The sequence below is a fragment of the Carassius carassius genome, chromosome 25 (assembly GCF_963082965.1).
Source record: "Carassius carassius chromosome 25, fCarCar2.1, whole genome shotgun sequence".
NCBI lineage: Eukaryota > Metazoa > Chordata > Actinopteri > Cypriniformes > Cyprinidae > Carassius > Carassius carassius.
In genome coordinates this window covers 4611741-4629701 of record NC_081779.1, presented here as the reverse complement: position 1 = coordinate 4629701, position 17961 = coordinate 4611741, and the positions used below count along the sequence as shown (strand labels likewise).

The following is a 17961-nucleotide window of genomic DNA, read 5'->3' as shown; positions in this document are numbered from 1 at the left end:
GCCCTAACTTCACCCCAGTCATCTTCAGTTTAGTCATCTTCAAGGGTGGACTTAACCATTAGGCAAAGGCAGGCGACCGCAGTGGGCCCTGAAAAGCCAAATGCCCCCTAAAATGCTTTTCATACATGAGATACACATTAAGCTCAGACACACAAACAGCTGCAGTTTATTACCACGACAACCATCTGCATATACGCATTGAACCTGCTTCTTGTGTATCACCAGTTTCGTATTATACTGTATGTTTATTGTTAACATCGACCCTATCAAGTCGATTAACGCGGATACGCGTTTTGAGTCATTTTCTCCCGATAACCCCGAAAAGAACTTAAGTTACACTTTCAGTTTTAATCGTACAGATAAGAGCAATACATCAATCGAATCTGTAAAGGGTCTACTTTTTTTTGGATACAGACATAATAACAACAAAACTTTGTGCACTTATAAAATAAAGATAACAAACAAGGTGTGCTGTCTGCAGCCTTTGTCTGCGCTGATCTTCTTTTACAAACACGTCATTTAAATGAACTGTAACTCCGTGAATACTCAACGAAAATACATGAGAGAGATATCTATAGAAAGCTTGACATGTCTATTTTTAAACTAAACAAGTGCCGCCGAAAACAGATATTCTGTGATAAAGTAATCCATATGAAAACAACGCAATGTCTGTTTTTCATGTCTCCCTTCATTATATCTAATGTGACCACGCCCCCGCGCTGAACGTGCTATTCAGATTCAAACTGAAGCGCGCGGCTTGAATACGCCCATAACAGAAGAAAAAGCAGCGAGACTGTTCAAGTTTTTTTTATTTTACTGTTTGCTTCGCGATGAGAGGAATAACACATAATTCACCCCAAAAAGATGTGATGTGGTTGAGGATTTGAGAAATGGATTTCCTCAGAAAAAAAGAATGAAGCACTTTATTCAGCAGAGATCATAAACATTAGTAGGTCTCTGTTTATTTATTTATATAATTGTACTATTTTTCACATAACGTGTAAACATTTTACTAGTTAGACTTTTTCCAAACTATAATTCCTGACTAAATGTATAATCAAGTGAAACATTATGAAGTTTCAATAACAATATACAACACTATACCCTTCGAAAGCTTGATGCAGATAATATAAATGTAACAAATGTAAAAACAATGCTTTTCTTTCCATTTATTCCCCCTAAAAACCCAGAAAAATATTCTCAGCTCTTTTCAACATTAATAATAATGATGATAATAATAACAACAAATGTTTTTTTTTTTTTTTTGTAGAAAATAAGATTGTTAAAAGGATTTCTGAAGGATTGTGTGACTGGAGTAAGCATGCCAAACAATTTGTTTGAAAGTCAGCTTTGATTGTTTCTAATAAACTGTTTAACTGCTCCCCCAAGTGGACATTAAATTATGTTGTGGGATAATTAAATATATTCTTAATAAACTACAAACATAAAATTATATAGATTTATTTTGTTCTCACATTCTCTCTTGTAACTCCTCACTCACAGTGGCACAGATGACTGAAAGGCTCATTATGCAGTTCATTATGCGGCCCTTTGTCTTCTCAGGTGTAAATCACAATGATATTCATGGTAGTTGACGCCTACTCGCATATGACTTTTACCAACAAAAAGTGTCTTAGAAAATTTAAATCAATATATTGTTTTCTGTGAGTGAGTAAACAAGATGATTTTCACATCATTTAGAAAGAAAAATTCTAGGCTACAAGCTCCAGTTCTCAAAAATCCCGGGAACCATTGTTCTCTATGTGTTTTATTGCCTTATTCAAGCGTTTTAACATTTTTAGTTTTTCACTAACCACGCATAATATTTTTTTTGTCAAAAACACAATCATGTACATACATGCATTTCACATATTATTACAGCCCAGTTTGTGCTGATTACAGTGAGATTAGTCTTTACCCATTTAGATATTTATAAGAAACTGAAAAAAGCACAAATGTCAAGGCATGACAAAACTTCTCCAGGCCCCAAAAATACCCTTAGACTCCAGAGGGTTAAATGCTGCTTACTCATTTAAAGGACCCAAATTATTTTTTTGGCTGAAAAGCCTATAATCCTTAGGTGTGTAAATGCATACTTTCCTTTTCATATTTTTTTTTCAGTTTCATTTAAATTTTAAAATGAAATTAAATGTATTTTATATAAATTTGATATTTTTCTACACTTTTCTCATTCTCACTAATTCATGTTTTTATATGAATGAATCTGAACGGAACCGACTGTCTTCAGAAAAGTTTTCATGGTATTTACATTTTATCTGATAACGTAGCTTATGAGCACAGAACTGCTTTGTTTACTGCTGTATTTCTGATGTTCCAGAGGCGCCTCCTACTGGCTGAGAATGAATGTGCATTTTCAATAATCCCATCTGCAATTTTTGAAGAAAAAAAAAAATGGTTTAAAGGCTCAAATGTGAGGTTAATAAATTTACTTTGTTTTTGCGAAAACCTGCATCTCAACTGTAAATCAATTGCTATTTCTTGGTCTACAACATTGAAAGAAAGCCATTGATAAAGGAACATGAAAACTGTCAAAACACTGGACACAACTTTGGGGCACCATTGAGCAGCAGCAAGCATCACAACAACAACAAAAACACCTCAAGGTTGATCCAGGCAAATATTTGCAAAGGTATAGGGCCTCATTTCTATATTTTGCCTGGGGCCCCCATATTTACTAAATCCAACCCTGGTCATCTCATCATATCCCTTTAGCTGCCCTTATGTAATTCATAACCAAATGTCAGGTATACTTGAGAAAATGTGTGGGAATGATTCAACATCATTAAATAAAAATAAAAGTCATATTTGTATGCAAACTCTCAGGAGCAAATAAAACAATTACTTTAATATTGTACAATTAAATATTTGTGGTTTATGCTATATACGGTATTTGATCTATACTGTATATAATATAAAGAGGAAAATTAGGTTATGTGGAGTGTGCTTTTGGACCAATAAGATTTCACTATGGGCGGTGCTCCGTGGCAGGACTTCTTAAGGATTGGTTGTGGCCGAAGGTTCGACTGGTTGTTCGAAAGGATAAAAGGACAGAATATAATTTGACAGGAGTTTTTTTTTTTTTTGTATGTCCAAACCAGTTTATAAGCTAACAGAAACAAACAAGGGCAAAAGTCACAGTTTGAATCACTGTTTTATTCCAAACATGTTTCTATATAGTTAACGAAAGAGGGCAACAGTCCTCCTACATAACCCCACAGTTTTATTGGAATTTGAATAACAATATAATCTGTATAATTTGCCTTATTTTCTTTACTGTGGGTGTGATTCTTCAAGCACTGGTATAGAAATCTTTGAAAATTAATGAGAAATAAAAAAAAAATCACCTTTAATTAAAAAAAAAAAAAAAAAACACACACTCACTCTCACACACAATCATAAAGCACCAAAATATGAATGATATAGTGCTGCAGATTCTACACAGGGCTGCTATGTTTTCACTTTGGACATACAGTAAATGGATAACTGCATCTCACAAGCACCCAGACAGCAACTTCCAGTGCACTTCAACAAACCATTCATGATAGAGGCTCATTTTGTTCTGTAATGAAAAGCATCATTAACAGTCTTCTCACATAAACAGATAAATGCCCCTTCAGATGCGAAAAGGCATTTCTGTCTCATCTTGTTGTTGTCATTGTTTCTATGTGTTCTTGAGAATTGCAAAATACTGATGGACAGCTGGTTAAAGTCAACATGAAATCGAAACAGATCCTATTTAGTTTCTTTACACACATTCCTGGTCTTACTGTGAACAATTCCCCAGTGCATGTTAGGGAAAAATGCTAAAAATTGTAACTTTCCTGTTTAGTTGACATCATCGAGGTTAATATAAACCAACTGCCAATTTGGCATTAATATAGAGTACTGTATTAAGTACAGTAATGCAGCCTTTTTTAAATCTTGCCAATAATTAGCTCAGTAATTCAATGATGGTTAACAATAATACAATGGAGGTTATGGCGAAAATAGCAAACAAGTGTTTATTTAGAAAAGCAGTGTTACCAATGGGATTTGCTGAGACGGTCTAAAGGGTGAATCTTACACTCCATAATCCAATGACATTCAGGTCTGGAACACACACTTTGGAGTTTTTCATCCCGTCCTACATTCCCCTGCTTGAATATCCTGTTTTAACTGGAAAGGTGTCACATTATGGAAGTAATCTGGGTTTTTAATGCCTTTCATGTTTATTTTAACCTTTACTTGGTGTTTAAAATGAGAGACTGAAAACAAGTGAGTAATCTTAGAGGTTGAAGAAGAGGAAAACCAATTCCTTACCACAAAACCTCCCCAAAAAATCTATATACTTTCTCCTCCGAGAAATTAACAATAGGGGAAAACAGGTATAGTATTTTTTTTAATTAATTCAAAGAAAAGCTAGAAAGGAAAACAAGCAAGAGACATTCAGGAATAAAAATGAATAGTACCCCCCCCCCCCCAAAAGAATGAAGTAAAATAAAAAAAATAAAATAAAATGAATTTTCGTTTCAGTTCAATGTGTACGTTTTAGGTACAGACTCCTCCGGCCTCTCACAGGAGCGTAGTCCCCCATCAAAAAAGCATGAAGAAGATCCACACTTCTATGCAAAACGAATAGCTGCCCTCATAGTTTTCCTCCACCTTTCCTTTTATGACATGTTGCATAAGATACTTTCACAGAATATGCATTACATAGTCTCAACAGCATGCCAAATCTCACTGGCTTTCTGAGCACTTCCGCAAGATGTGGTGTTAAAACCAGACACTTGTACAACAAGCGGTTGGCTGAATTATCTCGCTCTCACTCAGTGTAATTTTGCATCCAAAAATGGCCTTTATTTGCAGTATCCCAGAGGTCACTTTGACTGAAGGCGTGGGCTGAGTCTTTCCGTCTGTCCTCCAGCACTCATTTACATTACATTTTTGTCCCGACAAAAAGTTTCCTTACTCTTGTTCTCAGTCCTGCTGGCAGAGGAGATCAGTGGAGGGAGTTTTAGTGGGCAGCACCGGCCTCGGAGGGGGTGTGGGTTTGGCCCTGCGTGGGCTGTCTGAGCCTCCTCCCTCGCTGTCAGTGTTTGTATTAGAGGCGGAGGTGGGCGGCGGTGGCAAACGAAGGAGAGAGGACGTGGCGGAGGCCAGTGGTGAGATGCGTGAGCAAGACGACGTAGAGCGAAGGCTCTGGATCCGTCGGCACTCCTGGCACACCCTCACGTGTGTGCAGCCACGGGGCACCGCCGTGGAGACCAGAGCAGGTGTGCTACTGGGGACACTGGCGCTGAGAGGGTCCTCCAGCAGTCGCTGGGGGCCCGGGCCCATTTCTGCAGCGCACCCACCAAGTCCCGGCCCTGCTGCGGCGCCAGTTAACGGTCCTGTCCCGCTGTAGAGTTTGCCGTTGCTGAGACGCATCTCCCGCACGAGGCGCATTTGACGAGGAGCTCCTAAAGGGAGACGGGCCGGGTGCCGGAGGATGCCCTGGGATGAGAGGGGTCGCCGGCGCCGCAACCGTGAGTTCTTTTTACAGGAGATAACGTCTCTGAATTCAGTCATCATTTCCTGACATACTGACACCTTAGCGAGGATCAAAGAGGAACAGAGTGGAAAGAGTCAGGAAGGACATATATAAGCAGAAAAGCAGAACATCATTTTCTGTGTGCATCACTATTCGCATCTCATACGGAAAGTTAGGGCAGAGGTTCTCAACCTTTTTCCCCTTAAAGACCCTTCATTGCACCCAACAATATTTGAAGGCCCAATAACAGCTGCTCGTTATTTACTTGATAATATAATAAAATATATTAAAATACCCATGGAATTATAAGGTTAATAATTTACATGACTTCCAGTTCTATATTAAAATTAGGTGATATCATATTTCATTTCAATAAAAATGAATTCTGGTTCTTCAAAGAGCAGTTGAGTTTAGTTGTTTCAGCTTATTTTAATGATTTATTTTATGTCTTATAAATCATTTTGAGTCATCTTGAGGCCCCCTTGGAAGTTTGCTGAGGCCCCATAGTGATTTGGTAGAAAGCAACTTACAATGCATTCAAGATACATATTATATCAGTAAAGTGCATGCTGTTGCTAATGGCATGCTTTACCACTTGATCTACAGAAAAAATCTGCATTGAAGAACGTTTTCATAGTAAAGTCTTCAGTTCAAGAACTAATGCCGCGTTTCCACCGAAATTACCCAGAACACAATTGTTCTGCGTTTCCACCGCGGTGTAAAGTACCGGGAAGATTAGGCAAATAGACTGGTGACGTAGGTCTGCGCGCGTTTCTCAATACAAAGTGCGCTGATTTTTGGACGTGCATTCTCGGTAGTGCGGACTTTGTGCATTCGTCTCGGGAGTGTGATGTCCGCGACGACGCAAGTCCAGTAAATCTGCAAACAGCAGCGTACTTGATAACTTCAGTCAGCTGACCATGGCTACTATTTTCCTCTCTGTATATTTACAATAAAACGAAATAGGATATCAAATACCACTGCCTCCTTTCGTTTTCATCTAAGCATAATAACAGCTGCAGAAATGTACTTAGTTCAGGGATATGTGTATATATACAGCCATTACAATGAAACGAAATATTATATAGATTTGCCTTTTTTATTTTCATTTTAACATATAGATAAATTGAATACAGACCAAAGATAACCTGTTAGATTTACTCAAAACGAATTATATTTTATGTTTAACCACTAAAGAGACATCAGAGCCAGCGGCACATATCAGAAGGTCTAGCCGAGGAGAGGCTGCTCTCGGCGGATACATGAGGACTGAGCTCTCGCTGATCGCGTGGAGCTCACCATCTCCGAGATCGGCGAAACACATTTTTAAATAGACGCTGTCTTTACAAATAAACCACAGATTTGAGTTTTAAACAGCTACATTCTCGCCTGAAATACTTTTAAAATTACATTTCATGACACAATAAAACAGTAATATTTTGAAAATGTTGATCCGAATAAATGGTGGTTGAACTCAACCAATGCTGCGTGAACTCAACCAATCAGGATGTTTAGCGGCCAAGTCCCACCCCTGAAAGTTCAGGAACTTTGAAAAAGTACCACCTCGCCAGCGGGGACTTTCTGAGGGGCATTTTTTTACCCGGAACTTTATTTAGCTCCTGGTTCATGCGGTGGAAACACACCGAGTACCAGGCCAAAGTCCCTAGTTCCTGGGTAAAGTTCCTGCGGTGGAAACGGGGCATAAGTCTTTATTTTTTCCATCTGTCTAGTTGCATGAGCAAATATTTTCTTTAGAACAAAAAAAAAGAGTTTCCTTTCCTTTTTCTTTCTCAACTTCAGTCTTAAAAAATTCTAATGATCTATTTAATTAAATAAACATACTAAAAATGGTTTATACTGTAATAGCATTCATGCATACTCCAAACAACTTGTCCCCCTTTTTTATCCAAAGCAACTTGGAGAGCTATGGAACTATTACATCACAAACACAGATGGCGTAACTGGGTGGTGTTGTGACCTACTCGTGAGTGTCTGTGGTTTCGGACGGGGCAGGAGTGAGGGCGTACCTCATCTGTCTCTGCTGAGCGGCGCGTGGACCACACAAACTCCATAATGGCTACAAAAACAGCTATTATGAGCCCACATATCAGCACAACAAATATCCCACCGATATTCTCCATACCTAGACCTGAAGAAAAAACAAAGAAATGTGAGCAACACACAGAAACGTCCTTCCATACACACACACACATCTGATTAGAGATCTGCATTCCCGCAGCATTCCAGAGGGATCCTATTAAACTAGAATTCAGAGATGTAGGTGTGTGCAGGCGGTATTCCTTAGAGTTATCATTGGAAGCATGACGCCAGGTGGTTTGAGAAGTACAATTTTTTATTTCTCTTTAAAAATAAATAAATAAATGTCTGAAATGATATTTTTCCAATGAATTGATTATAATAATAATAATAATAATGAGGGAATGAGACCTAAAATGTGCAGGACTGTGTGGGAAGAATGTCAGTAGCCACTGGGAGTATAAAAGGAAGGAGAAATATCTTTAAAGAAGAATAAGAAATTAATTTCTATTTGATTTTGCACAATAATCAACTTTCATTCTGTGTTGGGTCACCATTAAAATTTTAATCTTGAAGCAACAACAGCTGAGAACAGACAGGGATTGTCATTGTCTCTTAGCCAGGATTCAAGTGGTTTAGTTGCAAAGAAATTTCATTTACAAAGAAACACTCATTAAAAAACTTTGTGTGAGCAAGAATAAGTGGAAACCCAGAATAACTCTGGGTTTAGCAGTACTGAATTGCAAAAAAACAAAGCTCATATTATTTGACATTTTCTTGCAGACCTGTAAATAACCCTGAGAGACTGTAAATGTCACTTTCTGGTGAATATACAAGCTTTGCGAACAACAAAGACACACATGTGTGTTCATGCCTGTGCACCAAATAGCTACCATTTTCCCTCCAAACTACATGATTCTACAACATACAGAATGCAAATATCACCAGACCACATTAATAAACACTCACAGTGTTAGCAGAACTAAATTAAAAATTAAATTTATGCATTTAGCAGACGCTTTTATCCAAAGCGACTTACAGTGCATTCAGGCTATCAATTTTTACCTATCCTGTGTTCCCGGGGAATCGAACCCCCAACCTTGCGCTTGATAGCGCAATGCTCCACCAATTAAGCTACAGGAACACTGTGAAGCATCTGTTATTAGAATCAGATTGATGTAGTATATCTTATATACATCACTATAAAAATATAGAGAGCGAAAGGAAATCAAATCCACACCGCCAATATTTGTGTGTTTTGAGGAAAACTTCTTTTTTATATATATTTCACAAAAATATAGATGTTTATTTGAAGAGCAGGATATATTTAGGCAGGCTAGGGAAGGCTGCTGCAGGTTAACAAATCACACCATGCAGACACTACATGGAGAATTCCCACACTTTATGACCAATGAATTTCTATTATCCATGTTTGTTTATAAAAATAATTTTGTTGACATTGCACGCACAAATAGTCATTTATAACCAAACAGAAACTTCGGAAATGACCGTATCCTTGACACTTTAAGATTTTCATAATTTCCAGGAGGAAACCAGGACCGTTAATCTCACTCACCTTTGGCTCGGTGGTCTTCTTCTTTAGGACACTTTCCACCCTCCCACCATCGACGCTTTAGGATTTCTAATCTGTTGTTCTCTTGCAGCTGCAGTATGCCTAATGTAATCTCATCTCTGAATGGTGAACCTACAAGAGAGAGAATGAAATTGGCTAGTTTAGATGGTCAATCAACTGGACTCCCAGGGTTGCCAGCTGACAAGTGTCCAAAACCAATCTATAACCTTATGATTCGAGTTACAGAGAGGTTAGATTAGCACTGATACACAAAAAGTAAACAGTTTAGCAAATAACACATGCATAACACGTTTATAAGAAATGAGCCAAACCAGTGTTGCCCTCTTAGCATTCTGGTTTAATGTGTCAGATACGCTAACTGCTATGACATGATAAGTATGTCTTAAGTCAACTAATGTTGTGCAAATGAGTTAAATTAGCCAGTGTCAGAATGAAAATGAATGTTATGATAGGTTTATACAAATTATTTGACTTGTTAGAATAACATCAGCCTTCATTACTGTACATTACTGTATCACGTCACGCTAATGACGATGTGATGTGGAAGGATGTGTTCATCAAATTAAAAGATGTTAATTCAAATTAAACACTGCAGATATGCACTGGGATGGATCAGCTGTCACTGAATGTTACTTTATTTTTCATTCAAAGGCTGTGAAAATGAAGTACCTTACTGGTGCACATCTTTGCACCCTAGCATAATAAGCACAAAACATTTATTAAATGAGTCAATATCACTTACATCAAGCCCTGTGTTTAAAATTAAAATTTTCTCATGTCATGTAAGCTTAGAAATATGCAAGCTTTTAAAAACTTTTGCTTTCTTACCAACCCCTTTAGAAAAAACCTGCCTGGCATTTCTTCTTGCATGTTTCACACTACTTTCAAAAGTGAGCTGTCCAGTGAGTGGTGCTGAAAGCATGTTCAGTTTTATCCTAAATGTTTGCTGAAGCAACCATGCCATTTTAGCTTGCTTCTGCAAGACTTTGAGCTGTTTTATTGTGATGTGTATCACAGGACTTGTACCCGAGTGCTCTGCATCAATTAACCAGGTGAGCTACTGAGCAAGTTTACATCAGAAAAATAATATGGAGCTAATTAAGTGAGGCAAACTTACAAATCATGCAACATGGTAATATGGTAAATCGTGCAAAAAAATATATTGGCTTACAAATCGTGCAATATAGTAAACGTGTTTTGAGGTCAAAACATAATATTGTGCAAGGCTATTTTTAATTGATAATCTGCCCCTGTAATAATAATTTGTGAGAAAAGAATACAAATTGTTGGTGTTTTCCGCCACTAGTAATATCAGTTGTAATCTGCAGTGGATTGTTATTTATAGTTAAGTTTTTAAGTAAATAGAGGCACATGTTTCCAACAAGATTATGTAATTGCTAACCTTATTGTTTTATATCTTATAAAATAAGTTGCAAATACGTATGTTTGTTAACAAGAATAAAGCTGGAATTTAAAACAGCATGGTTTTGAAAGGTCACCAACTGGATATTGCATTGCTTGGTTGTAATTACATTATAAGCTTGTCTCAGGTTATAAGGAATTTGTTTCACCTTCCAGTACTGAAATGTTTTGAGAAGTTTAAATATTTGTTGTTTTATTTGAAAATGATCCCACTGAACCTCACTATTGAACCTGACTATTCATCACAAAAGCAGATACAGGACATTAAAAATGAAAAGGTATTCACAAACAACTTTACTACCATAATGCTATGAACTTTTTGACTGAAATAGAATAATAACCTAAATAGAATATCTATCTATCTATCCATCCATCCATCCATCCATCCACCCACCCACCTAGATTTAAGTATCTAATATGAACTAAAATATATGAATTTACCAATATATTCAAAATAATATTATACTTCATTATTAAATGCTTTAATAAATGCTTAATTTTTTTTTCATAGTTTACATAACTAGTCTTTAACAAATTTATGCTAATTGTGAGGCGTTATAGAAGGAAGACATTCGTACTGTACGGGTGTGAAAGAATAATCAACTAGTCACTTTCATGTTTTACAGTCTGACCCAGTCTGAGGACACTGTGGTGACACCATCTGCACTCCTGGTTGCTATGGAAGCAGATGTGGGGTGTCCATGGTGACCAGCTTCTTCATGAATGAGTGGATGAGAGGGTTTTATCACTTGGCAGCAGAACTTTGGATGGCGACCTGAAGAGATGAGTTCATACGGGGAGGAGGGAATGAATGTTTGAGCTCCTGGAAGACATTCTATGACATGGAGATAGTCTTTGAAGACGGATGCTGCTCCTGTGTACTCATTTCAAATCTAGTTACGGGATCATGCGATTACAAGCGTATGGTGATATTTTGGCAGAGGGTTTAGGCTAGTGGTCATGAGGTTGTTGGACTGATCTTCCTGGAAGGCAGAAGATCAAAAACAGCAAGCAGCACTTCCAGTTTGCTCACCACATCTATTCACCTACTGTAGGTACAAGTTCACTGAGGTTTGTGAGTATTCATAAGCATTCCTGCTTCATATGTCCTGTCTCTTACTTATACTCTCATAATCTTCTCTGCTAAAACAAGACTGTCCTCATTACTTCTTAACGTTAGGAGCCATTATTTCTTTTAAAGGGATCAAAAACCAAAGTTTTTTTTATTTTTAATTCTTCATGGATCCTGGGAGGCAGTGGCAGCCCATATAATTGTATTGGCACACTGGGCAGGTTTATAAAGGATAGTTCACCCAAAATGTTAAAATCTGCCATCATTTACTCACCCTCAAACCTGTATGAGTTTCTTTCTTCTGCTGAACACAAAATAAGATATTTTGAAGAATGGCTGGCGGTTGATGGTAACCATTGATTTACACAGGGTTTTTTTTTTGCCATACTATGGAAGTCTGGCTATCATTAACTGTTTAAGAACATAATTAAAATATATTTTCTTTGAGTTTTCAGAACAACTTAAAAGGTAAGTAGATGATGACAGAATTTTAATTTTTCCATGAACTATCCCTTTAATTCAATTCAAGTTTATCTGTATAGCCCTTTTCACAATGCAAATTGTTGCACAGCAGCTTTAAAGAAAATTAAAGTTTCTACATTATATTTGAAATCAGTGTTGTAATTGTTAACTAAAGGTTTTAAACGATTTGAAATTTGTTTGCTGAAATAAAGCTTAAATTAAACAAAATATAAATATTAGATGAAAAAAAAAGAAAATTAGAAATGTTGCTGAGTTTAATTTGAAGTACTTAAGTTGCTTAAACTGAAATTAATATAAATTAAACTAAAAGGATAAACAGAAATATAATATAATATAATATAATATTAAACATAAAAGCACATAACATTTTTTAAAACTTAAACTGAAATTTAAATAAAAACTGAAAATATAAAAAGAAAAGTTCATCCAAAATAATTCTATAAAATATATAAATAATACTAAAATAACAGTGTTGGATGTGCACTGCTCATGTATTTTATTGCTTTATTGCTCGCAGTGTTTTCAATTTCTGTCCAATTAGATTTTCCACCATTTTAAATCCTTCTACAGGTTTCATCAGATTTCATCAGAAACCCCACAGACCATGTCAGTAAAGAGCTATTAAAAGGTTTCTGATATACACTGTTCAAGTGTAACATGTCAAAGACATGAAACAATTCTTTACAAATCTTAGAGACATGAAACTTGATGTGTTACTGGCAAGAGCATTTGGTGACAGCTCCACCGACCAGTCAAGATGCCAAACATGAACAGGGGCTTTAGGCAAAACTTTTGCATATTGTCATGAAGTAAAAAAGCATAAACAAAAAAACTATTTTACTAATGATAGATTACATTTTTATAATCTAGATTATAAACCCGGAACACATATTTTAAGCACTTCTCTCTTTTCTTACAAATGTCAAATGTAGCAGGTGGCAATCCAATACAGGATAAAAAGCAATACAATTAACTGATTAACTGTACAGACAACAGTAAATTTGCTGATCAGATTTAAAAGAATGCTTTAATATATATATATATATATATATATATATATATATATATATATATATATATATATATTCTAACAGATTAGCTTGCTTAGACATCTTGGGGAATTGGAGCAGCAGGCCTACTGTGCGAAATCACCACATGACGCTAATAACACTTTTTCGGCCTATTTCACGTTCACAGCTTGATGGAAGCTTCTTAAATTTTGACTTGACAAGCCCCTTTGCACTTACAGTAAGCCCTTCAACATTTCCAGTGCATACAGTGGCTCAATAGTGTCCATTTACTCACCCAGCCCAATAATTTGCGATTAAGACCCCAGGTTTTCTCTTTTTCAGCCTTTTTTCTAACACCCACTAGCAAGTATTAAAGTTCTCAATGCAAAACACATACGCCATAAATTGTTCCTCTTCTCTCCCTCATATATCTGTCTGTCAAAAAATAATTGCTGAAAATGTCAAATGTCAAAGACAAAGTCAGAATTGCTATTTATCAAGCGTTGTGGAAAGTGGCAAGCCATCTATCCAGGAGAAGAATTAGAGAGAAATGTGCAAAATCAGAGCGTGAAGAGATGCTATCATTGTGACAGCGGCTTTCTTGTAATAATGTTTATTTCTGTCAGAACTAAAACACTATTTTACTTTTGGACTTTTTATGCAGAGGGATAATGGAGAGAGAACAAAATATATTGTTGAATATAAGAAAAAAACTAAGAAGAAACAACAAAATAATCGTCAAAGTGTCACACAGTAAATTCTGGGAATGTCAATTTATGTTTTTCTCACTATAAATTAAACAATGACTGTAAATGTAACAGTGATGTACGTGATGTGATGTAAGATCTATTACATTTATTCACCATATAGTAAGGAAAATTACTTTTAGCCAATGGACAGGTTTTTACAGAAGCATTTTTACAGTAGTCTTTTAACTTTAAAAGTTGCCAGCCACCGCCAGCATTTTTGATGATTTTCACTAAAATTAAATGGTCCCAAGAATATTTATGTTTATGTTTTATTCTAGCTTCAAGCTTAATTTTTTTTCATCGACACTTTAATAATGGTACGTTTTATAAAAATAAATAAATAAATAAATCAACATTTTATCAAATGCCACATCTGGATCATATATTATAGGATGGTCAAAGCAAAGATGCAGTATATCGACTCCATCAACACCCATCAACAACACCCAAACGAGCCATTTTGCTTGGTAACATTAGGCAGTTTTCCATTCTATGCTGTTTATTGTTTATGATCGCATTGTTTTTCATATGCATACATACGAGATCGCTCGCTTCTGCGTATTCCTCACATGTGTTTTTGATTCAGATGCATATTCTGGACTCATTCCCACACGTATAACAGCAAGAACACGGAAACCCGGAAAATTCCGTGTTTGGTGGAGAAAAGTTTAATGTAAAAAATCACAGTCAATTTTCAGTGTGTTTAAATGTCCTGGATCATGTCATTTTTAAACTGTTTAATGAAGTTTTTTCATTTTCACTCCTGCCAAAAACAGATTACGCCAATACCTTGACCAAGCAAACCCCTTTTCATTTACATTTATGCATTTTAGCAGACACATTAATCCAAAGTAACTTACAGTACATTCAGGCTGTAATTTTTTTTTACCATTATGTGTGTTCCCTGGGAATTGAACCCATGACCTTTTGCGCTCCTAACGCAATGCTCTACCACTGAGCCACAAAAACTCATTTACAAAAACACCTTTCTCCATTGAGGCCTATTCAATAGAATCCTGTTGCCACCTCAGAGGTTTCTTATCTTTTTTATCTCTTTCTGAGATAAAGTTCAAAATAAGAAATCAAAAGATTTAAGAGTCAAAAATAATTGAGATATTTTCCACCATTTGCCGCTTTTACAGCTTTTAGGTTAACGATGACTGGCATTCTCCAGATACTGCATTAAAGACCTCATGCTCATGCTGGACACTCAACAGTATTTCTACTTCTATAAGAAGGTTCAAATCAGGCTTCAGTTTCTCTTAAACCTTTCCATCCCACCTGAAGCCTTTCTCTCCCTTTACTTCTTTATCACTTCCCATTCTGCTCTACTCACCCAGAGGCATGCCGATGCCGTAGCCCTTGGTGTCCAACAGGCCTCCAATCTGTGTGAGGTTGCAGTTGAGGCGTCTGTGGTACTCGTTCATGGTGCTTTCCAGAAGAAAGGCATACTTGGAGTTTAAAACCCGTGCTATGCCCTCCTCCGTGCTCTTGACGAACACGCTGGGCTGCTTGGAGTACATGTAATTCCACATACGCTGGTACGTCTGGTAGCGCGAGTTCTGAGTAGGTTTGTCATCAGCGATGAAAAGATGGAGAGAGAAAAGAGGCGAAATCATATTTGCAGTGACACAATGAAAGGTGAATGAATAAAGAGACATTTTATTGACAGACATTGAGAGTGAATTAGATTAAGGTAACAGATTGAAAGAAAGTGAACATGTTAGGCAAAGACAGATGAATAATGCATTATTAATGCAATAGGGGAAGTGAACTTGGCCACCAGTGTGAATATGGATGTGGCTGTGAGTCACTAGGCCAGTTGCTTACTGCCATAAACAGGACATGATGCATTATGACATCAGTCCAATCACATGCACAGACTAGTCTATTAGTTTTACCTCTAATTAAAGGATTTGTTTTGACTATTTGTGCATCACATGACTATCTGTGCTTGTTTTATATGTGGTGCATTTGGAGCGTTTTGGTTTGGCTTTTGATTTTTCAGCCCATATTTTATATTTATAACATGAGGTCAACACTGACCCGCAGACTAGTTAACTATTTTTCTAGGCAAATAAATAAAATGAGTAGTTGAGAAAGCTGTATTGTGAACGGATTTATGAGCATGTATATATTACTTATATTATATATTATTCATAATAAATATTATTAATTAAATAAAATGGATATTATTATTATTATAAGCATTGGTATTTATTAGTAGTAACAAATTAGTAATAAAAATGTTAAAACATTTTAATATTTAAACTACCATTCAAAGGTTTGGGGACAGTAATTTTTTTTAATTTATTTTTTATTTTTTATTAAGAAATGAATTCTTTTATTCAGCAAGGACGCATTAAATCAATCAAAAAGATCAACAAAAGATTTATATTTCAAACAAAGGTTGTTCTAATAAAATAATCTAGAAAAAGTTCTCATGGCTTCCAAAAATATTAAGTAGCACAACTGTTTTAAGCATTGATATTAATAAGAAATGTCATAGATGTCAAGATCTATGGAAGGCATTTTCTGCCAAATTTAAATAAATAAATTAAATGATTAAAATTAAAATTAAAACCAGATTAACAATTTTATTACAGAAAACTGTATGCAAAATATGTGACAAAATTGAGAATGAAATTAAATTATTTCATTTTCACGGTGACATACCTGTCAAATTGAAAAATAAAATGCAATTGGTGATTTCACATTTCATTTTCAATACAGTCTCGAGGCAAGACTGCCAATATTAAAATGAAAAGCCAAACGTGAAAAAGAAACACATACAGCAGGGATAGGCAACTCCGGTCCTGGAGGGCCACTATCCTGCAGAGTTTAGCTTCAGCCCTCATAAAAACTCACCTGCCTGTATCTATCTAGTAATCCCAAAAACACTGATTGCCTTGTTCAGGTGTGTTTCATTAGGGTTGGAGCTAAACTCTGCAGGATAGTGGCCCTCCAGGACCGGAGTTGCCTATCCCTGACATACAGTTTTTACAAAGCTCTTTATTAACGCTCACGCAATAATAGTGACACAATTCAAATTTAAATGTAAATTTTACTTGTCATTTTAATTCCTCTTTTATTTCACTGTTTTCATTTTCGTTTTCATTTTCAAAGACAACCTGCATGCAAATTATATGTTAATGAGTGGGTGTGGCTCAATTACGTTGTTACGTGGAGGAGCTATAATGGCGGTTATGGCCAGTATAGCAGCAGAATTAAACCAGCTAGCAAACATTTCCGATGATAATGACTTCATTTTGCTACGAGTTGAATCTATCTTGGATACACTTGGACATTTTGCAGCCGTCACAAACTCAGCAGACAGCAGATTTTCCAGGGAGTCTCGTGGAGGCTCAGGCCAAGGAACTGCAGTGGGTCGAGGGTTTGACGCATGCTGGTCAGGCTGGTTGTTTCTTCCACGTTCTAATGCTGCAGCAGCTTCCCGCAAAAGCTCACTAACAGATTCGCCATGTCTCGATTACAATATATTCACATTTTAATGTCGTTTCACACATTGTTTCAACCACCATTCAATTGCACACGAGACTTCGACGACTGTCTCTAGCGCCGTTACTTGAATAAGCCACACCCACTCATTAACATATAATTTGCATGCAGGTTGTCTTTGAAAATGAAAACGAAAATGAAAACAGTGAAATAAAAGAGGAATTAAAATGACAAGTAAAATTTACATTTAAATTTGAATTGTGTCACTATTATTGCGTGAGCATTAATAAAGAGCTTTGTAAAAACTGTATGTGTTTCTTTTTCACGTTTGGCTTTTCATTTTAATATTGGCAGTCTTGCCTCGAGACTGTATTGAAAATGAAATGTGAAATCACCAATTGCATTTTATTTTTCAATTTGACAGGTATGTCACCGTGAAAATGAAATCATTTAATTTCATTCTCAATTTTGTCACATATTTTGCGTACAGTTTTCTGTAATGAAATAGTTAATCTGGTTTTAATTTTAATCATTTCATTTATTTATTTAAATTTGGCAGAAAATGCCTTCCATAAAGATCAGCATATTAGAGTGATTTCTGAAGG

At 36.1% G+C, this 17961-nt stretch overlaps 1 protein-coding gene across 2 annotated transcripts in view; it reads right to left on the bottom strand.

The window, feature by feature from the left end:
- Window positions 1–4507: 4507 nt before the first annotated feature.
- The window catches only part of LOC132103954 (glutamate receptor ionotropic, kainate 5-like), a 73228-nt gene continuing 59774 nt past the window's right edge, over window positions 4508–17961 (bottom strand). The window contains exons 18-21 of one of the 2 annotated variants that reach the window (XM_059509065.1): window positions 15234–15459; window positions 9144–9272; window positions 7513–7679; window positions 4508–5589 (exon numbers count right to left, since the gene is read on the bottom strand). In XM_059509065.1, the coding sequence (XP_059365048.1) occupies window positions 4978–5589; window positions 7513–7679; window positions 9144–9272; window positions 15234–15459 (1134 nt within the window). In that variant the 3' untranslated portion in view covers window positions 4508–4977. The remainder of the gene's footprint in view (window positions 5590–7512; window positions 7680–9143; window positions 9273–15233; window positions 15460–17961) is intronic. The other variant, XM_059509066.1, reaches the window with a different exon arrangement.